Source organism: Balaenoptera ricei, chromosome 3 (genome assembly GCF_028023285.1).
Source record: "Balaenoptera ricei isolate mBalRic1 chromosome 3, mBalRic1.hap2, whole genome shotgun sequence".
NCBI classification, from domain to species: Eukaryota; Metazoa; Chordata; class Mammalia; order Artiodactyla; family Balaenopteridae; genus Balaenoptera; species Balaenoptera ricei.
The window spans coordinates 26,656,924-26,681,716 of record NC_082641.1 but is presented as its reverse complement, the minus strand read 5'-3'; the positions used below and the strand labels follow the sequence as shown (position 1 = coordinate 26,681,716).

The 24,793-nt window shown below is 40.5% G+C and overlaps 1 protein-coding gene across 6 annotated transcripts in view; it reads left to right on the top strand.

The window, feature by feature from the left end:
• Positions 1–22,298, top strand: part of DROSHA (drosha ribonuclease III) — a 120,814-nt gene extending 98,516 nt beyond the window's left edge. For all 6 annotated transcript variants that reach the window (XM_059916165.1, XM_059916164.1, XM_059916163.1 and 3 more), the window contains 6 exons: positions 12,982–13,123; positions 14,660–14,742; positions 14,834–14,937; positions 17,140–17,232; positions 18,052–18,098; positions 21,239–22,298. In XM_059916165.1, coding sequence (XP_059772148.1) covers positions 12,982–13,123; positions 14,660–14,742; positions 14,834–14,937; positions 17,140–17,232; positions 18,052–18,098; positions 21,239–21,369 — 600 coding nt within the window. In that variant the 3' untranslated portion in view covers positions 21,370–22,298. The remainder of the gene's footprint in view (positions 1–12,981; positions 13,124–14,659; positions 14,743–14,833; positions 14,938–17,139; positions 17,233–18,051; positions 18,099–21,238) is intronic.
• Positions 22,299–24,793: the final 2,495 nt, after the last annotated feature.

The following is a 24,793-nucleotide window of genomic DNA, read 5'->3' as shown; positions in this document are numbered from 1 at the left end:
AAGTATAGTGTTAGTTTCACTCTGTAGGCAGACTTTTAAATGGACTTCTTCAATCCCGTTTCTTTTCTGAGCTCCAGTGCCAGCTCTCTTCTCATCATCTCCACATGTTCAAGACTGAACTTGAAGTCTTCTCCCACCTGGGTCCTCTACCAGTACTCCTTGAGTAATTGAACGGCAACATCACCCATCCAGTGTTGCAGGTCAGAAACCTAGGAGTCATCTTTGATTCCTCCCTCTGCTTCCCTTCCCTATATTCTAGTCCATTCGCAAGTTTTGACAATATTGCTGCTGGACAGTGTTATGTCTTCATCACCCAGATGCTCTCTACCGACCTCTGTCACCTGGACCACTGCAGTAGTTCCTGCATAGCTGTCACAGTGTTACAGGAATATGATTGACAGAGAGACCCGGTTAGAAGAGGTGGCATTTACTAAATTGCAAAGGATAGGAATCTTAAGGTTGTGCTTGTACAAAGCAGTAGGCAATGCAGCAGGCTCAGATTTCCCGTGAGATGTGTGTTACTATTGGAAAAGCTGGTCTTTGCCATTCTTGTGGGCATTTTTGTACTCTCCCATGGGGGACATTGTCTCAGGTTTCGGGCCTGTTGGACAGCGTTACGGCTTCCTACACCAGCCTTCCTGAATCAGCTCTTGCTCCCATGCAGGCCAAGTTACCTTCTGCGGCCAGTGGAGTCTTCACCACACATATTTTGTGACCACACTAGCCATTCATCGTCCGTCCACTTCGGTTGTTCCTCTTTGCCTCCCCAACCTTCTCAGACCTCTTCTCTTTTCTGTTGACTTCCTTTCCATGAGTCTGAATACATCTGTACGTTACTTTCTATTTTATGTCTTCAGTTCTTACTTGCCCCTAACTCCATACTCAAATATCTCCATATTTAGAGATATACTTGGATATCTAGACATATTGGATCTCTGGTTGGATTTCTATCAGGCACCTCAAACCTAACATGGCCAAAACAAAACTGATTTTCACCCCCAAACCTTGGTGTTCTCCATATCAGTAAGGATTGTTCTGTTCTTAGCTCAGGCTAAAAACCTTGGAGTTATCCTTAACTCTTCTCTTTCTCTCATCCTACACCTCCTAGCCATTAGCATAGCCTGTTGATTTTACCTTAAAAGTTCGTCCCAAACATAACTACTTTTCACCAGCTCCACTGTTATCACCCTGGTCTGGACCACAATTATCTTTACCTTAAATTACAGCCATAGCCTCCCAACTGGTCCATCCCTCCCCACCCTTCAGCCTGTGTTCAGCACATCATCTAGAGGGACTGTTTTTAAAGAGAAGTCGGATTACAACTTCCTTTTTGCAAAACGTAAAGATTTCTCATCTCAAGGGTAAAAGACAATGTTGTTACCTACAAGACCCTGTATGACCTGCTTTCCTGCTGCCGTCTTAGACTATTTCTCCTAGACACTTCACGTTAGCCTCTGTGAGATTCCTGCAGGACACTAAGCAAGCCTTTGCCTCAGGGCCTTTTACATGCTTGTGGCCAAATCCCACACCTGTGTTCAAATGTCATCACCAGTGAGGCTTTCTTTAATTCACTCTGCTTGATAGTAACCTTTTTTCCTCATCCCTAGCTCCCCTCCCCCAGCCTGGAAGCTTACCTCCATTTTCTCCTTCCTTTTTCTACTTAGCACATACTATATATTTTACTTGTTTACCGTCTCTCTTCTCTCATCAGAGTGTAAACTCTGAGGGCAGAGGTTTTGTCTATCTTCTTCACTCCTGATTCCCTGGGTCCTTGGACAGTCCTGGCATATCAGTGCTCAGCAAATATGCTGAGTGAATAATCATCATATTCCAGTCTAATGCTCTTCATTTTTTCTTTGGAGAGTGACTAATGAACAAGCCTGCCCACCTGCCCGGCCTTGTGTCACATATTCATCTTATCACTCTGCACCTCTTACCTGGCCTGCTTTGTGTTCCTCCAAGCTCTCTCCTGCCATTGGGTTTGTACATGTTCTACCTGGAGACCATTCTGCTTCCCGCCCTTACTCTCAGCTGCCCGGTATCTCCTACTCTGCATTAGATGTCAGTTCCGGTGTGACTGCTGCCTGCAAGGGAAACTTTCCAGTCAAATTTCTGTGTTCTTTTCCTTCCTGGCACTTATTTGAGTTTCCCTGTCCCACTAGCCTGGAAGTTCTGTGAGAGCATGTGTTTATTTATCACTATACGTGCAGCAGTGCCTGGTATATGTAGGCTCTCAATACATATTTGATAAGTAGAAGAATGAGAGTTTTGTGGGCAGCTAAGTCATATAGAGAGGGAAGTGGAAGTGGCATTGGAAGGAAACAACATGTTTTTTTAATGTGTAAGGAAAGAAGCTGAAAACTATTTATGAATGTCTAAGGATTAAAAGTAATTTAGAATTTGAGGCAGATTACTTACTGCAGTTGCATTTGGCTGGGCAGAAGGCAGGGAGAGGATGGCTAATTATTCATTATTGTGATTAAAGAACACACAACTACGAGGAGGCATTAGTTGGCTCAGAGCTGTTCTCTTGCACACTCGCTTCATAGAGAATAAGGACGGTTGAGCAGATGAAATCGTGGTTTTCAAGTTTTGAATGCTGATGGGGGAAATCTATAGTGTTCTATAAGTTGGGTGTTCAAGAAGGCCTGTTTGGGAACGAATGTCAGGCTTATATAATTGCGCTAGCATGATGGAGTTGAATTGGGATGTATAGGGAAGAGTTTCTAATTCATAGACTGAAGTTTTGGTTTTTGAGGGTAGAACCTACTCAGTAGAGTCAGGGTAAATAGGAGAGGGTCTCAAAGAGCATTTATTTAGACAAGAATGCCTCTCTTGTCACACTTTCAACTTTTAACATTTGCATCTTTTTCACCTCTATTTCATTCTTTTCTCTTAGCCTTTACTATAAGTTTCCGAGCTAAAGATAGTTGTCAGTCCCATGCCTACAATGTGCAAGGCACTGTGCCTAGTGGAGGCGTCCACCAGCAAGATGAACTTGCAGAAAATTTTGTTTGTAGAGGAATGATTTGGGGTAATGAGAAAGCAAAGATTACAGATAAAATTTGAGAACCAGTGATCTAATCCTTCCCTGCTGCCTTCAGACAGCACTAAGCATAAATCAAACAAGCTATCTAACAGATCTCTTTGAGAGGGTAGATTCCGCAGCCTCCTGTTGGAGAATTTCTCCATCACTGTCATAATTTGGCTGTTTGTATCTGACCTGAACTCCAGCAGGTAGCATTTGCATCTCTACAATTTCTATACATGTTTTCCTTTCAATAGAATTGGATCTTATCTCTGCAACTGTGAACCCTGGAAATAGTTTATGTGAGACACAAATATTGGATTTAGGGAGAATATGGTTATTTGACTATGCTTAGATGTAATTTTTCAGCAGAATTTCTAAGCCCAACAAAATATGGTCCTTTAATTCATTTACTCAGTGAATATTATGTTCCTGCTATGCCCCATGTACCATTATATGGGAAATCGGGAGTGCTATTATTTTAAATTTAGTTTAAAATTAGCAGTTTGATTACCACTTAAAGTTAACTGCTTTTGGATGGACAAGAAATTCCTCTTGAATTAATATTAAATTCTTAAGAACATATGAGCATTTACCAGAAATAAACTAGTTCTTTAGTTATCACGGGAAATGGAGGCCATCTGGCTACCACTGTTGGTATGAGAGACCTGTGTGGCACATCACTGTCATTTTTAATAATACGTTCTGCTTTCACCCCATGCTCTTATAGTAAAGTCCTCAAAATAATAAATCAGAGTCTACTGTTTTACACTAGATGGCCCTCTTTGGTAGCTCACGTCCCACAGCTGTGGTTTTCTCTTTAGAATCAAGAGTGAATAGAAGTTGAAGGAAGAGTGCCAATATGTTTCTTTGCTTATTTTAAACCAATAAACCTTTTTCTTATTAAAATTGAAGTTTACACCAATTAGGAAAGACTGCTATGTTGAGATAATAGAAAACATACTGGATTCTCAAAATCACAGTTGGCAATTTGTGATATTTTTGTCGGTCCTTGCCATTGCTTCAGGAACTCAGCAGTCTTTTTCTCAGCTTCACAGAGAGCCCTAACTACAGCTTTCCTTGCTTTTTCTGCTAATTTCAAGTTAAATTTTATCTTTTTTTGCGGGGGGTGGGGAGGTGTTAAAAAAAGTTGTTAAGGACAGGTTAGCACTTAGTAAAATGGAGAGCTTTGAAGACTATTAGTGGACAGGTATCCAGAAAATTTTCTTTGAAAACAAATCCAGAGGAATTCCTAGAACCTTCTATAACCGTTTTCCGATAACCGAAGAGCAAGCATATCTTGCTTAATAATGATGATGCAGTAATAACAGCAGCTAACGTTTCTGTGTGTTTATTATGTGCCAGTCATTGTACTTAGATTGTATACTCATTCACTTTAATTCTCATTACATCCCTGTGAAGTAGGTACTGCTTTCTCCATGTAATGGTTGTGGAAACTGAGCCTCAGAGAGACTTAGTAACTTATACAGGGTCACCTAGCCAGGAAGTGGTAGAGCCGTACTTTGAACCCAGGCAGCTTGGCGCCAAATCTTTTGCTTTTTAGCAGTACATCTAACTCAAGGCATTGTTTGCAAAACAGTCTAATAACCATCTCATGCTCAGTTGGGTGCTTAATGTTCATTTTCAAGATTTCTATTAAGAAAAGTTTCTTCTTTGTAAAATAGTAATTTATAGCATCGACATCTGCAGACTTTCCAACCTCATGTCTTACCCCATTCAGATCCATCCACCAAAATGATCTTTCTATAATCAGAAAGTTACCTTGCCACTCCCATTTGACACCTTTTGGGACTCCTCTTCCCTTATAGGAAAGTACAGACTTCTTTACATCACCTGCAAGACTCTCTCTGCCCAGAGGCTGGGCAGCCTCACCTGTATCAGCTCTTCCTCACCAGGCTCAGATTTCTCCTCCATTTCCACCCAGGAATCACCTCACTGTGTCATGGCTCCTTGCTTTTATTTTTTTTTGGCTGCATTGGGTTTTCATTGCTGTGCATGGGCTTTCTCTAGTTGCGGCGAGCGGGGGCTACTCTTCCTTGTGGTGCACCGTCTTCTCACCGCAGTGGCCTCTCTTGTTGCGGAGCATGGGCTCTAGGTGGGTGGGCTTCAGTAGTTGTGGCACGTGGGCCCAGTAGTTGTGGCTTGTAGGCTCCAGAGCGCAGGCTCAGTACTTGTGGTGCGCGGGCTCTGTTGCTCCGCGGCATGTGGCATCCTGCTGGACCAGGGCTCAAACCCGTGTCGCTTGCATTGGCAGGCAGATTCTTAACCACTGTGCCACCAGGGAAGTCCTGGCCTCTTGTTTTAATAGAGCTGTTTCGTCATCCTGGAAAACCCTTTCCTACTGTCTTAGTCTGTTCAGGCTGCTATAGCAAAATAGCACAGACAGGATGGCTTATGAACAGCAGAAATTTATTGCTCACAGTTCTGGAGATTGAGAGTCTGAGATCAGAGTGCCAGCATGGTCAGCTGAGGGCTCTCTTCTGGCCCGCAGACTTCTCATTGTACCTTCACAGGGTGGAAGGGGCTAGAGATCAGTATGGCGCTTCTTTCTTTTTAGCATTTAATGAATTTACTTTTTTAATAAAGTTCCTCTTTCTCTTGATAGCTTCTGATTTAGTTGTTTTTTTTTTAACATCTTTATTGGAGCATAATTGCTTTACAGTGGTGTGTTAGTTTCTGCTATATAATAAACTGAATAAAATATACATATACATATATCCCCATATCTCTTCCCTCTAGCATCTCCCTCCCACCTTCCCCATCCCACCCCTCTAGGTGGTCACAAAGCACCGAGCTGATCTCCCTGTGCCTTACGGCTGCTTCCCACTAGCTATCTATTTTACATTTGGTAGTATGTATATGTCCATGCCACTCTCTCACTTCGTCCCAGCTTACCCTTCCCCGTCCCCGTGTCCTCAAGTCCATTCTCTACATCTGCGTCTTTACTCCTGTCCTGCCCCTAGGTTCTTCAGAACCTTTTCTTTAGATTCCATATATATGTGTCAGCATACGGTATTTGTTTTTCTTTCTGACTTACTTCACTCTGTATGACAGTCTCTAGGTCCATCCACCTCACTGCAAATAACTCAGTTTCGTTTCTTTTTATGGCTGAGTAATATTCCATTGTATATATGTGCCACATCTTCTTTATCCATTCATCTGTCTATGGACACTTAGGTTGCTTCCATGTCCTGTCTATTGTAAATAGTGCTGCAATGAACATTGTGGTACATGACTCTTTTTGAATTATGGTTTTCTCAGGATATATGCCCAGTAGTGGGATTGCTGGGTCATATGGTAGCTCTATTTTTAGTTTTTTAAGGAACCTCCATACTGTTCTCCATAGTGGCTGTATCAATTTAAATTCCCACCAACAGTGCAGGAGGGTTCCCTTTTCTCCACACCCTCTCCAGCATTTATTGTTTGTAGACTTTTTGATGATGGCCATTCTGACTGGTGTGAGGTAATATCTCACTGTAGTGAGCTCTTGCTGCATCCCATAGGTTTTGGGTCGTCATGTTTTCATTGTCATTTGTTTCTAGGTATATTTTGATTTCCTCTTTGACTTCCTCAGTGATCTCTTGGTTATTTAGTAGTGTATTGTTTAGCCTCCATGTGTTTGTATTTTTTACAGATTTTTTTCCTCTAATTGATATCTAGTCTCATAGGTTGGAAAAGATACTTGATACAATTGCAATTTTCTTAAATTTACCAAGGCTTGATTTGTGACCCAAGATATGATCTATCCTGGAGAATGTTCGTGACCACTTGAGAAGAAAGTGTATTCTGTTGTTTGTGGATGGACTGTCCTATAAATATCAATTAAGTCCATCCTGTGTAATGTATCATTTAAAGCTTGTGTTTCCTTATTTATTTTCATTTTGGATGATCTGTCCATTGGTGAAAGTGGGGTGTTAAAGTCCCCTACTATTACTGTGTTACTGTTGATTTCCCCTTTTATGATTGTTCGCATTTGCCTTATGTATTGAGGTGCTCCTATGTTGGGTGCATAAATATTTAAAATTGTTATATCTTCTTCTTGGATTGATCCCTTCATCATTATGTAGTATCCTTCTTTGGCTCTTGTAATTGTCTCTATTTTAAAGTCTATTTTGTCTGATATTGAGAATTGCTACTCCAGCTTTCTTTTGATTTCCATTTGCATGGAGTATCTTTTTCCATCCCCTCACTTTCAGTCTGTATGTGTCCCTAGGTCTGAAGTGGGTCTCTTGTAGACAGCATATATACGGGTCTTGTTTTTGTATCCATTCAGCCGGTCTGTGTCTTTTGGTTGGAGCCTTTAATCCATTTACATTTAAGGTAGTTATTGATATGTATGTTCCTATTACCATTTTCTTTATTGTTTTAGGTTTGTTATTGTAGGTCCTTTACTTCTTTTGTGTTTCCTGCCTAGAGAAGTTCCTTTAGCATTTGTTGTAAAGCTGGTTTGGTGGTGCTGAATTCTCTTAGTTTTGCTTGTCTGTAAAGGTTTTAATTTCTCAGTCGAATCTGAATGAGGTCCTTGCTGGGTAGAGTAATCTTGGTTGTAGGTTTTTCCCTTTCATGAATTTAAATATGTCCTACCACTCCCTTCTGTCTTGCAGAGTTTCTGCTGAAAGAAAGCTGTTAACCTTATGGGGATTCCCTAGTTTGTTATTTGTTGCTTTTCCCTTGCTACTTGTAATATTTTTTCTTTGTACTTAATTTTTGATAGTTTGATTAATATGTGTCCTGGCATGTTCCTCCTTGGATTCATCCTGTATGGGACTCTCTGTGCTTCCTGGACTTGACTATTTCCTTTCCCATATTAAGGAAGTTTTCAACTATAGTCTCTTCAAATATTTTCTCAGTCCCTTTTTTTTCCCTCTTCTTCTTCTGGGACCCCTGTAATTCAAATGTTGGTGCGTTTAATGTCCCAGAGGTTTCTGAGACTGTCCTCAATTCTTTTCATTGTTTTTTCTTTATTCTGCTCTGCTGTAGTTATTTCCACTCTTTTATCTTCCACGTCACTTATCCGTTCTTCTGCCTCAGTTTTTCTGCTATTGATTCCTTCTAGAGAATTTTAAATTTCATTTATTTTGTTGTTCATCATCATTTGTTTGCCCTTTAGTTCTTCTAGGTTCTTGTTAAATGTTTCTTGTATTTTCTCCATTCTATTTCCAAGATTTTGGATCATCTTTATTATCATTACTCTGAATTCTTTTTCAGGTCGGCTGCCTATTCCTCTTCATTTGTTTGGTCTAGTGGGTTTTTACCTTGCTCCTTCATCTGCTGTGTATTTCTCTGTGTTCTCATTTTGCTTAACTTACCGTGTTTGGGGTCTCCTTTTCACAGGCTGCAGGTCGTGTTTTTGGTATCTGCCCCCAGTGGGTAAGGTTGGTTCAGTGGGTTGTGTAGGCTTCCTGGTGGAGGGGACTGGTGCCTGTGTTCTGGTGGATGAGGCTGGATCTTGTCTTTCTGGTGGGCAGGACCATGTCCGGTGCTGTGTTTTGGGATATTTGTGAACTTATTATGATTTTAGGCAGCCTCTCTGCTAATGAGTGGTGTTGTGTTCCTGTCTTGCTAGTTGTTTGGCATAAGGTGTCCAGCACTGTAGCTTGCTGGTTGTTGAGTGGAGCTGGGTCTTAGAGTTGAGATGGAGATCTCTGGGAGAGCTTTCGCTGTTTGATATTATGTAGGGCCCGGAGGTCTCTCATGGACCAATGTCCTGAACTCGGCTCTCCCACCTCAGAGGCTCAGGCCTGACACCCAGTTGGAGTACCAACACCCTGTCAGCCACTCAGCTCAGAAGTAAAGAGAGAAAGAAAAAAGAAGAAAGAAAGAAAAATAAATAAATAAATAAAAGAGAGTTATTAAAAAATATTATTAAAAATAAAAAAGTAAAAAATTAATTAAAAAAAAAAGAAAGAAGAGAGCAACCAAACCAAAAAACAAATCCACCATTGATAACAAGCACTAAAAACTGTACTAAGAAACAAAAAAAAGCCAAAAACAGACAGAGAGAACCCTAGGACAAGTAGTAAAAGCAAAGCTATACAGACAAAATCACACAAAGAAGCATATACATACACACTCACAGAAAGAGGAAAAGGAAAATACATATGTATATTTAAAAAAAAAAGGAAGAAAGCAACCAAATCAATAAACAAATCTACCAATGACAATAAGCTCTAAATACTAAACTAAAATAAACATGAAACCAGAAACAAATTAGATGCAGAAAGCTAACCCCAAGCCTACAGTTGCTCCCAAAGTCCACAGCCTCAATTTTGGGAGGATTCGTTGTCTATTCAGGTATTCCACAGATGGCGGTACATCAAGTTGATTGTGGAGATTTAATCCCCTGCTCCTGAGGCTGCAGGGAGAGATTTCCCTTTCTCTTCTTTGTTCGCACAGCTCCTGGGGTTCAGCTTTGGATTTGGACCCGCCTCTGCATGTAGGTCACCTGAGGGCGTCTGTTCTTTGCTCAGACAGGACAGGGTTAAAGGAGCCACTGATTCGGGGGCTCTGGCTCACTCTGGCCGGGGGGAGGGAGGGGTACGGAATGCAGGTCGAGCTTGCGGCGGCAGAGGCCGGCATGACGTTGCAACAGCCTGAGGCGTGCCGTGTGTTCTCCTGGGGAAGTTGTCCCTGGGTCACGGGACCCTGGCAGTGGCGGGCTGCACAGGCTCCCGGGAGGGGAGGTGTGGATAGTGACCTGTGCTCGCACACAGGCTTCTTGGTGGCGGCAGCAGCAGCCTTAGCATTTCCTGCTTGCCTCTGGTGTCCGTGCTGATAGGGGTCTCTTTTATAAGGGCACTACTCCCATTCATGAGGGCTCCACCCTCATGGCCTAATCACCTTCCAAGGGCCCCCACCTCCTAATGCCATCATCTTTAGGGGTTAGGATTTCAACATATGAATTTTGCAGTGACACAAACATTCAGACCATTGCAGCCATTCTTCTCCCACTGGCAGATTCATTCTTTTCAGTTCTGACTCTACATTCATCAGAATCCACCTACCTAAAATTTTTAAAAACGTACTTGTCCAGAAACTCTAATCCCTTGGTTCTTGGAAGAGGCCTGAGTACCACCAGTATGACAGAACTAACTAATGATTCTGTTATAACAGCCAGGTAGGTCAACAAGCCTCTGAAATGTTTTTCCTCGGGGGTCAGGTCCTCCAGGAGGCCTTTTTGAAAGGCTGGGCTGGCGAAGAGTACCTGCGTGCGCTGTGGCCTCTGCTGTCACTGCAGCTGCCACAGTGCATTGCATTGGCCACTTTGTGTATGGCTTCCTTCAGAGATTAGCAGCTCTCAGAGGGCAGCCACGGGATGTTGATCATCCCAGTATCTTCAGCCAACAGCCCAGGGTCTGGTATAGCATCGGCCTCCACAGCTGTTGCACTGAACTGCCATAACTTTAGGTGGTTTTTTGCCTTGTGATCCCCTCTTGATCTCACTCCTTGGCAAACAGCATGATTTATTCTGAAACAGGGTTCAGCAAAGGCCAAGGATGGAGGTTGTCATTTAAAGAACTGCCATTCAGACTTTGTTGTTTAAGAGCAAGGTCTTACCTCTTTTCAACTCATCTTCTAAATTTAAACTGACTCTAAAAATATGGATCATTTATATCTTCCTTCTCCCCCACTGACTTTTGGTTCAGGCTCCAAGTTTTGGCAAGAACTGAAAGATCTCACTTTCTGCTGACCACCCTGCTTGTGCTTTAAGACCCATCGGGGCATATCTTAAATAAAATTGGTAGTGTTTCTGTTTACATCCTCACTGCTTTCCTCCTTCCCTGTCAGACAGCATTACTGCTCAGCACCGAATGAGGAGCCCTGAGGCTGGAAGGCGGCAGCTGGGGCCCAATAACCAGTGACGTATTTTGGTTTGTGTGAGCTCATATGTACATCAGGCATGCCATGATTCTAGGGCATGAAATATCCATACATGCAGCCCAAGTTAGAGTTTTCTCCTCTCACCAAAAGCATATACTGAGAGAGAAGCTAGTTCACACAGCATAGCCATATTCTCAAAATAGCCCTCCTGTTCCCCCATGACCTGTACTTTGTGAACCTCCCCCTCCCCCATTATAAATCCAGACTGAAAAAGATGTCTCCCTTCCAGCTTCCAGCTCAGTTATTCTGTAATTACAAGATATTAGACTGGTGGGCTCCCTAATGGTTGCGTTTTTGTTTTGTTTTGTTTTTTTTGGCTGCGCCACGTGGCTTGCAGCATCTTAGTTCCCCGACCAGGGATTGAACCTGGGCCACAGCAGTGAAAGCGCCGAGTCTTAACCACTGGACCACCAGGGAATTCCCTGGTTGTGTCTTCTTTTAACGCTATATGCTAGGCCTTTTTAATTTTGAGCTTCTCTATGGATATTAATTTTAATGAAAACACTGTATTGAAGAAAAGATTGCGTTTTGGGGGGCAATCGGAGGAGGAAAGGAGCAGAGACAAGCAAAGAATAATAGTCTAACTCAACAGCAAGCATGGCATGTGAAGATCAAGTTGTATTTCTGCTTCATGAATCATTGTCAGACAAATTAAGAACATATTGTTTCTTATTTATCTATTGTCGAGGATGCAGTCTGAGGCATTGAGGATAAATCTTGATTTTCATAAGCTCAGTTGACACTGTGGAGCCACAGAGCATAAAACTTGCATCTAATAAACAAAGTGCGATGTGGAACGGCAGGGGATATAATACCAGCATAACTTGCAGCTGCTTCCTGTTCCTTGGCCCTGGTATCAGGGTTATTCCTTAGCAGGAAGGAATTGTACTAGACCAAGAGTTTATTTTATCTGTTGTAAGAAAAAGTTCTAGTTTTAGGTACATTATTCCCCCAAATCTTAGAGATTGGGGATAATTACTTTCAGCTTTTGTTTGGTGAGTTCTCATCTTTGTATCTACCCACTTTCTGCAGCCTCCCTCCCCACCTTCCTTTAGTGAGTGATCAGTGACTGTTAAATTCCTAAGCCATGCTTGTTTTATGGGCACCTCTACAATGGACTGGTTGTACAATTTTCATGCACTGTTTAATGTTACTACTTGGATAGTCCTTAGAGGACTGCTAGCTGACTGAAATTCCTAGTAGAAATTTTTGTTTGGAATTCCTGAAGTTGAAATATGGAAATTATATTTTAATTTGATTAAAAATAAAGGGTCTCAGCTTGAAAAACTATGAGTCAGGATATATAGTATATATAGTCTTTATATATATATATATATATAAATCTGATATATATATATACAATATAAATCTTTAAAGAATGAAAATATAATGTAAATAAATAATTTCAATATTTTAAATAATACTAAAGCGTCACTTCCCCAAATCCTATGATATCAAAATTAGCATCAGTGCCATAAAATGTGAAGCTTATTTTTTACTTTTTAAAAATTGCTCCTTTAAAACTAACGTACAGTGACAGAAAGTAGGTCAAGCTTGCCTGGTGATAGATGGATTGGGTTGATTGATCGCCAAGGGGCCAGGGAACTTGTTTGGGGTAACAGAAATGTAGGAGCTTGTCAAAACTCATTTAACTATACTTAAAATGGGTGCATTTTATTGTATGCAAATTATACTTCAGTAAGTTGATTTTTTTTAATTTTAATGCTCCTTGGTTTAGTAACATTAAACTTAAGGGAATCTTTGACCTTTAGTATAGTATAGCATCTCCCCCAACACTGCTCACTGCTACTAAACAACTAAATGAACTATTTAAATGTCAGTTAGGTGAAATCCAAGAGCAGAATAAGTTATTAAGGAGAAACTAGAAGCATGTGGAATTTGTCACTGTTGCCTGGGGGTGGTGCCTGAGAACTTGAACCATTGCTTGCCTAGGTGTCCCTATGGTCTAGGCTGGGTGGGCCCAGCACAGGAGCAAGAGAGAGACCAAAAGTGAAATGGTTTCTAAATGTACCTCAATTCCTTTTGGCCAGCTGTTGCGAAGCTCTTTGGTGAATAACAGAACTCAAGCCAAGGTAGCAGAGGAATTGGGCATGCAGGAATATGCCATCACCAACGACAAGACCAAGAGGCCTGTGGCCCTTAGGACCAAGACCTTGGCCGACCTTTTGGAATGTGAGTCCTAGGGAATAAAGCTTTTCTCTTAACCTGCAGATTCAAGTTTAAATCAATGGACCAAATTTATGCTGCTTCTCATTATTATTATGTTTTGATTAAAGAAACCTCTTCTCTATTTTAATTTTTATTAATGCTTCTCTCCAAAGCTTGTTTGAAGGAGAATGATTTGGAATTAAGACTTGTGAATAATGAGCAGTGGAAGCTAGCACAACATTGTAAAGCAACCATACTCCAATAAAAATTAAAAAACAAAAAAGACTTGTGGATAATGAATTTATGTTCAGTCTGTGTTCACTAGTGCTCCCCCCTCCTCACCCTACGCCCCTCCATCCTAATGCTCAGCCATCACATCTCTTTGTGTGAAACAGTAACAGAATGTGAAGATTGGAAATAGTGAATCATAGCTGTTTTTGCCACCCAGCAGCCTTTAGATAGGGGCCTAGAAGAAATAAGGTAATTTATTCACTAAATACTAAAACTATTATCTATTGTTGTGAATGAACTCAAAGCTCTATGGACAATGTTGTCATCTTTTGCAGTTTCTCATATGGTCTCGTAGCATTATAAGTAATCCTATTATAGCTAACCAAAGGGTTATACACACAATTTTATTGTTTCTGATACTACTGTAAAATAAGTGGGCCATCCACTGGGCCTTGGAACCTTTTTTTTTTTTTTTTTTTTAATGTTTTGGTATTTTTGGCAATTGGAATTACATACAGATATTAAAGTCTACCATGCAAGATCAGCTGATTTACAAAGTGCAAAGGCAATCTGACTAAGGTGCTTAAAAGAACTTCTTTTTCAATTAAAGAAAAGTAACTTAAGATTAGAATTAGAAAAAAGGTAAGTTGAGTGATCATCAGTCTCACTGGCTTTTTTTAGCTCAACAAAGCTATTTTTATTCCTTCTTTTAAAAACTCGGCCATTTGTTTGTGTGGTGAAGATACCTTTTAATGAAGCTGTCTTTGGGGTCACCATTTTTTAATGCAAATTTGGTTATATTGTTTTATTGTCATTAAGCCCAGTATTAATTTTTTCTCTGTTTCGGCAGATTGAATCTATAAATTGTCCCATATCTGTTCATGAAAGATAACACAAACCCTTGTAAATGGGTGATCTCCTCAAGATTGGTGTTAAGAATAGCTGGCCCCAAGGATGTGCTCATTCTGGCATCGTATCTGATCTTCAAAGTTTTATTTTGATTTATTTAATGTTAACATGGTTGTGTTCCCAGATGTCATTCTTTCCCTGCTATACAGCAGCATTTTCTGTATCGTTTTAACTAATTATTCATTTATCCCTTAGTCAAACGTAATTTGGTCTTTGTGGTTTTGCATCTTAATCACACATCTCTATTGCTGCTTCTAATATTAGTGATAAAGAGTAGTTCTTGTTTGAAGAAAGATGAAACGGTAATGCTAAAAAATAAAGAGGGCTTGGAAGTTAACGTTTCTTAAACATCTAGGAATCGTACTCTTTCTAGTAAATGTCAATGCATTGTGGCTTATTTTTACGTATTCTCTTTTTCAGCATTTATTGCAGCTCTGTACATTGATAAGGATTTGGAATATGTTCATACTTTCATGAATGTTTGTTTCTTTCCACGATTAAAAGTAAGCTCCTATAAAATTTAAATTGGTTGTATGGTCTATGCTTGGTGATTCTAGAACCCTTTACTAAATACTTTTTGGGGACTTGTTGCAGGAGTTCATTTTGAATCAGGATTGGAATGACCCCAAATCCCAGCTTCAGCAGTGTTGCTTGACACTTAGGACAGAAGGAAAAGAGCCAGACATTCCTCTGTACAAGTGAGTACCTGCTGCCCCCAGGCTGTCGGATCAGGGAAGCTTAGAGTAAAGCTCCATGTGCCTGGAGGAAAAACTAATCACTGTGGGGTAATGGCCACAAGAGTCCTGCATGGAGACGTCTTGACGCTGACTGGGCCCAACACTCAAACTCTTTGGGCCTCTCAGTCTTTGAGCTCTAAGTAAGTGGGTCACATTCGATTATCTGTGCTTTCTCCCATCTCTAAAATGCTTGGGGAAATGCTCCCTGGGAGAAAGACATGCTCAGATAATTTTTCTGATCAAGATCAGAAAAATTTAGGTTAAATTGTTTTATGTACATTCTTATAGTTGTCTTCTTATTTCTTATAACCCCTGCTGCCTACACATCTAGATTAGATGGTGTGTGCTTGTTTGTTTGTAACAGTACTTGGGTGTCTCTCTCCACTCTCTTTGAAGCCCTGCTGGCCTCTGTGCCGACTGCCTGATAGGCAGTCACTGAAAGAAGCAGGGCAGTTCTTTGCCGCTGCTGTGTTATTCAAATATTTGGAACTTTTCTTTTCAGAACGTGTACTAAAAGCTGCCATGTACATTTGAATATCTTTAGTGACACATCTTTATCCTTTGAGTAGTAGCCAAAAGTCATTCAAAGGAAACGCAGGTCACTACACATGTAACACCAGTTTTGATGAAAACAGGAGGTTTGACTCTGAAGTAGAGTAATTATGAGACACTCAGAAGGTGGTTTCAGAGGGTGGTCTCAGAAGGTGGTCTTAGAAGGTGGTTTCCAAAAGGAATTATAAAAGGGAGGGATTATCAAAATAAGTGGGTTACCTCCCAAGGATATGTGTTTTTAAGGATGTTTAAGTATCTAGTTTTAGTACTGGGTTACCCCCGTCTCTGTACACACATGGGTGCAAGTACACACATTTGTGTGAGTGTTTCATATGGAATAAAAGCCCCTTCCTGTGGACTTTCTCAAACTTCACAGTACTCAAGGGAAAACACCAGAGTGGCAGCCGGGAATTTAAATCCTTTTTTATGTTTTTATTTAATAGTCACAACACGTTATAGGCTTTTTCACTAAAAGAAAAACTGAGGCCAAGAGAAGGTTGAGTCACCCCACAGCAGGCTGCTATAAGTTGTCCCAAGAAGCTGTCACTGCTAAACAGTGATTCCTTTGTTTATTGGGAAAAATACCAAATGTTTAGAAATAGCACTTTAACATGTGTCTAATAAGCATAATGAACATCCAAACTGTATTACATGAAAGGCTCAAAGTATTTCCTCATCAAAGTGATAATTAAAGTTCAATAAATAAAATGAGGATGATAAACTTCTCATAGCGCCAGCATGATTACTATAATAAGCACTACCTTTAAGAAGCCATCCGTGTACTTTCATGCTAGTGAGTATATACACACAAAGGGGATGAGTGCTCCCTTCTCATATATCCCCCAAATGAAACTACGCAGTGAGCTTGTTCTTCTTTATCAAGATGATGGGGTTGTTTTACACAGTTTTTTCAAGATTACTGTGTTCATTCCATTATCTTTGTTGGCTGCATTTAATTTCCCTTTTCCATGAAGTTATCAGTTTTACCACATTTGAAATCTGCACCTTGTCATTAAAATCCAGAGTACCTGGAGTTTTGTTTTTTGGCAGTTGTGTTGTGTACTCCACATCATAGCATACCTTTGAAATGATCTCTGATGTTTCCGAAATTAAATATATTTTCTGATCTTTTAGATAAGATACCAGACATTAGAAAGAATCCATAAAGGATGTGAAGCCATTCAGCTCTGGCTTGAGGTGTATTACCCAAATATTTATGATTTTTCACATGATTAGCACTGAAAAACAATGAACAGACTGAAATGGCTAACTTTTCACTGACAAAAGTTTGTTAATTTTATGATACTTGGAATGACACTTTGAAATTGTTAAAAAATATTTTACCCTTCGTTCGCCTTCAGATACTGTTTATAATGCTTTGGGAAAAATATGTATATATAAAAATCCACTGTAGAATTTTTTAAATTTCCTACTTCAAAGCTGTCTATATTTGTCATGTTAGCAAATCAAAACCTTACTCCTTTAATTTTCCCGTTAATTTTACCTTCCTCTCTCTAAGCAATAAGTCACATGGTTTTTCTTGGAGTTATATATTAGCAATAACAATTAAGTAACACTTCACGTAATTAATGTTTTTCCTTTTCCTTCCAGGACTCTGCAGACAGTGGGGCCATCCCATGCTAGGACCTATACCGTGGCTGTCTACTTCAAGGGAGAAAGAATCGGCTGTGGGAAAGGCCCAAGGTATGAGAAGAAGATACTTTAAATTTCTTCACATGAACATCCTGTGTGTCTGGCAGGTGCCTGCTTGGTATTTCCAAACTCTGCAGCCTGTCTTTTTAAACTCAGAGTATACAGTATTTGAGGGTAATAGCAAAGTGAATCCCAAGGCTTAACGTCCCCACCAAGCTCAGCCCCAAACTTGAGAATCGGCCTTGAGCAGTGGGTATACCATTGCGTAAAGGGCTTTGGCTACCCTGAGGAAAGCACATTACCTGGTGCACAGGTAAGGTCTGTCCAGTTTAAGTTACCCAACACTGCTGCAAGCATTTCATAAAACATGTCACGCATGACACGGCCATTAGACACTTGATCTCTTATTACTACTCACTTGAGCTTTGTAGAAAATGCTCACATCTTCAGGTGAAAAGAATTTCGTATGTTATCACCTTTCTTTGAACCTTCCAATTTATATCTTAAACTGAGAAATGATTTGAAGTCTGTCTACACGTGTATTTTTTTACTCTTTGCCTCTTAAACTTTACACTGAAGATGTTCAAATTTAAGTAAGAAATACTTCAGACCTAATATAGATGGAAGGCATTTTATTGCAGTGTTGAAGGTGTGGAATGAATAACTTAACAGGCTTTGTGCAAATAAATGACATTTCTGCATGCCCTTGTGTGTATTCCTATCTGTTCAATTCAGTATGTGACAGTAGAAGTAATCAGATAAAACTTTATGAACCAAACATGAAAATCAGCCTGAATAATTTGGAGCCATGCTTTGTGTTTTTGAAAAAAAAATCTTTAAAATGTACCTTGTCTTTATTTTATTTAATAGTATTCAGCAAGCAGAAATGGGAGCAGCAATGGATGCACTTGAAAAATGTAAGCCTATCTCTTTTTCTATAATTATATGTTCATAATGTAATGAGTATTTTATGGAAAGAAAATGGGGAAGTAGAAAAATGGTAAGTACTGATAAAATGTGATCTTTTCTTCATAACTATTCTCCAGACAGAGTGTAGTAGAATGTAAGATATGTATAAAATGGGCTTATAATTAAAAAAAAAAAAGTATTCCCAAATGCTTTTTGATTTTCATTTTCCTGTTTTGTAGAGTCCCACTCTCAGCACAGGTAACCCATGTGAGTGACTTAGTATATTTCATTCTACATATTTCTCTATACTTCTAAAATCTTAGACCTGTGATGGTTTTTTTCTTTTTAGTTTTTGACCATTGTTTTATTAAAACAGGATATTTACGTACTTCTCTGCATCTTTCTTTTCTTGCTAAATAATACATCACGGGCAGCCCTGCAGGTCATAGTGGCTACAATTCATTCTTTCTTAAGGGCTGCATAATATTTCATGCCGTATTTTATTCAGCTTTTAAAATTTTTGGTGGACACTGTTTTTGTCTTTTTATCATTGTTGATAATAAAAGTCTCTGTATTTCTGCTTTTAGTTCTAAGGGTTGGATTCCCAAGAGTGGGATGGCTGGGTTGAAGAAACTTCAATTATGTAATTGACCCTATAGGGAACTGCAGAGTCTTTTGTAAATTGAAGGCTTAAGTGCAAGGAAGTTTTCTTCTGAGGTATATTGTGCCGCTCAGCAGAACCTGTGGGTAAAACCTGGCAGTGCAGTTCCCTCATGCTTCAAATGCCAGCTCAGTGTGGGCGAGAGCAAAGTGCGGGAAGCTAAAGGTAAAGAGGCCCCGGATGCAGAGCCTGGGAGAGATTCCAGGAAAGGCAGGAGGGCCGGGAGCCAAGTGGTAATCGGCAGATGATAGCTTGTGGGTGGGGGCAGGGGGAGGAGGCCTGGGGGCAGAAGCTGGTGTTACCAGGGTCCCATGTCCGTGGAATCTTCACTGAGAGTTTTGTTGACTCTGTTGTGGAGCTTTTTTATATGTGTATAGTCACATACTGAAATAAAAATGAGACTCCATTTTCCAGCTATAGGATTGTTAAAGATGATCTTTTGAGTTTTTGGTTTGTTTGCTTTCAACCATAAAACATACTGGAGAGATGGCTGATTCTGAGACTGGCCTCCACATACATACTGGTGGAAGGGAATTGTTTAAACTGCTGGAAAACAGTTTGGCTGTCTGTATCAGGTCCTTAAAGAGGTTCATACGCTTTGATCTAGAGATTTCATTTCTAGGAGTCAAACCTAAGAAAATAATTGGAGCTATGTGCTAAAGTTCACCTACCATGATAAATGTGACAGCTTGGTTTATAATAGCCAAAAAATCAACCAATCAAACTGCATGTTTGAAAGTAGGGAAATGTTTAAATAAATTATCCCAGAGATTGACAAACATTTTCTATAAAGGACCAGGTAGTAAGTACTCTGTCACAATTATGCACCTCTGCCACTGTAGCCCGTAGGCTTGGGAAGTATGCAGATGGCTGGTGTCTGTGTTCCAATAAAATCTTACTTACCAAAACAGGTAGAGGGCTGTATTTGGCCTGTGGGCAGTAGTTTACCAACCCAAGTGTACCCATCAAAATGTGCCTATAACTATACTCTCCCAATGTAAGGATGGCTGGGGGAATGATTTTAAGTGTTCATGTGTCTGTATAATATATGTGCACATTTACATTGTGTGTGTGTGTGTGGAGTATAACTTCATAGGAAAAGGGCTTATTATAAGGATATATTCTAAAAGCTTATCTATGGCTAGATCTGAGTGGTGGAATTAAGTACTCTTAATACTTGAGACCTGTGTTTTATACAATACATAAGGAATCAAATTAATATCATTTAGAGAATAGGATTTTATTGCTGTTTTATTTCTAAAATATGCCATTATGCTCCTCTTTTGTTTAAAGTCAATCACTGACTCTTAGGTCTTAGGTGATTCACCACCTGCCTTTCAGATCCTTTTCCTACCACCCTCCCCTTCCCTCCTCCCACCTGGGGTGAAAAATGGGACACTGTGCTGAAAGGAAGGGGGGTTAGGAATATACTATATATTTATGTCCACGTTTATTATGCTTCAACCTTAACAAAATCAAACTTTCCCCCAAACATGCCATGCTGATTCTTCCTATTTTTAAATATGAAGTAGTACCTCTTGTGCTTAACAGACCCGTACCCGGTTGGGGAGAATGGTGTCCTTCTCCTCTGTTACCAGATAACTTGTGTTGCTCTCCTTCGTGCATGCATCCCTTTGTGATATTTGTTGCTGAAGTGTGTAAGTGTTTGTTGACTAAGTGTGTAAAGTGACTTTTTCTTGTTCCATATTTGATTTCTCACTCCATTGCTACACTCATTATATACCACAAATAACAACTGAATTGTAAAATGTTTACATCTTATTCAAGATTTCCACTGTGTCAACACTCTTGAGCGGGGTCAGATATCAAACTAAATGTAGGTTAAACTGTGCTATTGAGTGACATGTTTCCTTTCACCAAATGAAAGTGCTCTACTTGAGTTGCTGTTGCCCATATAGCTTTTAGCTTCTCATGATAAGCTTCACAAATTGAATTATCAGAAATAATGACTTAGGATGTGGCCTCCTTTTGTCCATCTGATCTTTTTACTCTTTTCAGAAACTTTAATTGTTGGTAAATAATGGTGTGATAATATCGTTATTTGTTTGAAGTTTTTGGTTTAAGCTTTGTGAAACTATACAACTCCCTTTTGCTATAGCCTTTAATCTCTCCCTGAAAATCACTTGTTGCTAGGAGAACTGTGTTAAAACACCTAGCTGGAAACATTCTGAAGCCACATGTCTATGTTTTAACATACCTGCGTGTTTCGGTGCCTTTTATGCTCGAGTTCACATCAGATACTGAAATCCAGAATCGAGTGCTGATCCAGACTTCCACTGTGTTCCCGAATGAGAAAAGAATAAGAGAAGAAAGCACACAATTTTTTTTTCTCTTGCCTTACAAAATACAACTATATAGATTTCCTATGAATACATGTTTGTTCATATGTGTGTATGTTTAGTTTGCGTCATTCTGTGCACTGGTGGCTCTCCTTTATTAAGTGTAAAATATATCTCCTCGTGTCAGATAACTTTCCCCAGATGGCCCATCAGAAGCGGTTCATTGAACGGAAATACAGACAAGAGTTAAAAGAAATGAGGTGGGAAAGAGAGCATCAGGAGAAAGAGCCAGATGAGACTGAAGACATAAAGAAATAAAGGAGAGCACGAAAGTGGTGGTGTATTTACTTGCTTAATAACTGTGACTGTTGCCGTTTGAGACCTAGCCTAGTTTTCCTGGAGACAATTAGGAATGAATAAAGTGTGCCCACTGAAATAAAACACAGTCAAATCACTCTTGTTGTTTTACGGATCTCATATTCAGTTTTTAGCTGGATAGTCTTTATTACAAAGTATTTGATTTCTCTTCTATTTAATGGAAAACTTCACTTGGGTAAATGTGCGTATTCCCTATTATTTTGCTCTTTAAATAGTAAAATTTGAAACGTGTATTCTATGTGGAATAGATCCTGATTTTTCTGTCTTTCTGAGATTGTGACTCCAGACTTTTAGCTGACAAGCAAAAAATTCACTTTACCAGATATTTGGGCTGTGCTCTATAAACATCTGTACTGTTTGAAATCTCTGGATTATTCACTCGATTTTTCAGCTTTCATCTGGGTGTTTATCATGGTCTCAGCTGCAGACATTGTGCTTACCCTCGCTAACTGGTGAATCCTGTGTAGAAGGTATCTCTGTAACACTTAACTGGCTAATGGTGGGGTGCGGTGGGGGAAGACTGATACTTGAGTCACACATATTTCTTGAGTCACTAGAATAGGGGAGAAATCGTGATTCCAAGCCAGAGGACGCTGTAAGCCAGGTGCTCTTACCCTGGGGTCAGTGGACCCTTTAGAAGTTTATAAACAGACTTCAGGAAAGTCTCAGAATATCTTGAAATTGTACTGGATTTGGGGAGGTGGCGGGGAGCAGGAAGAGGGGGGTTCATAGCTTCCATCAGCTCACAGTGGTCCCGGTAATAAAGGGCTAACGTTGCATTAAAAGACGTAACATCTTTTTAATGTTATTTTAAACTGAACCCCACTGGTTTATTATTAATAAAGACAAAACTTCTTTTTTAAAACAAATGTGTTTTTATTCATTAACAGCTATCGAGTGAGTGCGTACTATGCGTCAGGCATTGTTCTAGTCTCTGAGGCTATAGCAGTGAACAAAATAAAATTCCCTGCCCTTGGGGGAGCTCGTGTGCTAGTGAAGGAATACACACAACGACAGGACATAAAACAGAGGTCACAGGGTGATGTAGATGATGGCCACAGTAAAGTAGGAGGTGAGATGGGTGCAGTTTTCAATCAGTTGGTTGGGGAAGCTCCCCAAAAGGGTATCATTTGAGTTAAGAAGGGAAGGAGGAGAGGGAGCCATTCAGGTTATCTGGAGAGTTTCTCTTTATATAACTATTAAATGTTACATATGTTTTGTTGAAAATTTGGAGAATGTGTTAGTTTTATTAGCAGGAGAAAGAAACAAATGTTACTTTGGAAATATTGTGGAGAAATTAGAAAGCATAAGCAGAAAAAAAAAATCACCTATGATTCTATCACCCAGAGATTTTTATATTGTTAGACCTTCTTTTTTTTTTTTTTTTCCTTTCTAAATTTATTTATTTATTTATTTTTGGCTGCATTGGGTCTTCGTTGCTGCACGCGGGCTTCTCATTGCGGTGGCTTATCTTGTTGCGGAGCACAGGCTCTAGGCGCACGGGCTTCAGTAGCTGTGGTGTGTGGGCTCAGTAGTTGTGGCTCACGGGCCCAGTTGCTCCGCGGCATGTGGGATCCTCCTGGACCAGGGCTCGAACCCGTGTCCCCTGCATTAGCAGGCAGATTCCCAACCACTGCGCCACCAGGGAAGCCCTGTTAGACCTTCTGTGTATACACACACGTATGCACGTGCGCTCAAGTGCACCTTCACAATCGGGTACTCTATATATGATTTCCATATCCTTTTTTTTTTTTTAATTTATTTCATTTATTTATTTTGGGCTGCATTGGATCTTCATTGCTGCGCATGGGCTTTCTCTAGTTGCGGTGAGCGGGGGCTACTCTTTGTTGCGGTGCGCAGGCTTCTCATTGCGGTGGCTTCTCGTTGCAGAGCACGGGCTGTAGGCGCACGGGCTTCAGTAGCTGTGGCTCACAGGCTCTAGAGCACAGGCTCAGTAGTTGTGGCGCACGGGCTTAGTTGCTCCGTGGCATGTGGGATCTTCCTGGACCAGGGCTCGAACCCATGTCCCCTGCATGGGCAGGCAGATTCTGAACCACTGTGCCACCAGGGAAGCCCTCCTTTCTTTTTTATTAACTAATAAATCATCTCTCAGTGTTGAATCCACATATACATTGATGGCTGCGTATTAATGCGTATTTTGTATGCCAGGTTATACCATAATTTATTGACTAATCTAATGAAAGATGTGTAGGTTGTAAGTAATTTGTTGCTCTCCTAGACAATGCTGTCACATTCATACACACACACACGCATGCACGTGCGTGCACGCACACACACGATAGAGAGGAGTGAGAGAGAAGACCTCTCTAGAGTCTGTTAACTTGTTAATCATAGAAATGTAAGACGGTGGCTGTAAGAAAAGGTTGTCTTGGTTCTCTCCCCCAGAGGAGGACTAAGAGGGAAAGAACCCTGAATTCATCAGTAGCCTTGAAAATGTTAGAGCAAAAGCCAAAAAGCAAGGGAAAATATTTGAACTTTTTTTAAACAAGCACTTTCACTAGTCTTGCATGTGCATCAAAGTAATGCCAAAGCCAGCATGGGTTCAGGACTTTTTATTGTACCTGCACTTTTCCTCTCTGTAGTATTCTGGCCTTTTTCAGGTTCTCTCTCCATATTGATGGCTCTTGAAGCCTGAAGAAGTTAAGTCCATAACACAGTAGAAAACCCCTTGCAGTGAAACACATCAAACACACATCAGGGCAGGTTAGCTTCAGGGGCTCTGCTGAGCAGTAATGAGGCCAGTGGCCAAACTCTGGAACTAGCCCCACAGACCGACTCAGCAGGCCCTGTGACTACAGTTCCCACTTTGCCTCTGACCCAGCCTAACCCAGTCTTCTCACCTTCCACGTCTGATCATGAGAAGCACCAGTGAGGGTATACATCCTGCATCAGTTCAACTGTGCTGTGTTATTCATGGAGGCTGAATATTAAGGTTGCTTCTCACAAGTCACTTAGGTTCTAGTCAGGGAGACAATGAAGTGATGGTGCATCTACCGACAAAGGGCCTCTGAGACTGGGAGGGGAAGGGCGAGAGTAGGCCAGACAGGGAAGTTAACTATCTCCTTCACAGAGGAGTTAACACTTGAGGAGTTAACCGAACCTTGAAGATGAGAGAGAGCTTGCGCCATGCGGACATTTCCTTCCAAGGAAGCAACAGGATTGGGTGGCAAGAAAATGACTTAGGATCCTATTGTATTCCATGAGAGATGTGATGAAGGACTGAAACAAGGCATTGAGAATGGAGCTGCCAGGAAAGAACATATTTGAAAGATACATAGGAGGTAGAACCTACAGGCCATGGAGTAGGGCGAGGTATCTCAGCCTCAGCGCTAGTGACATTTTG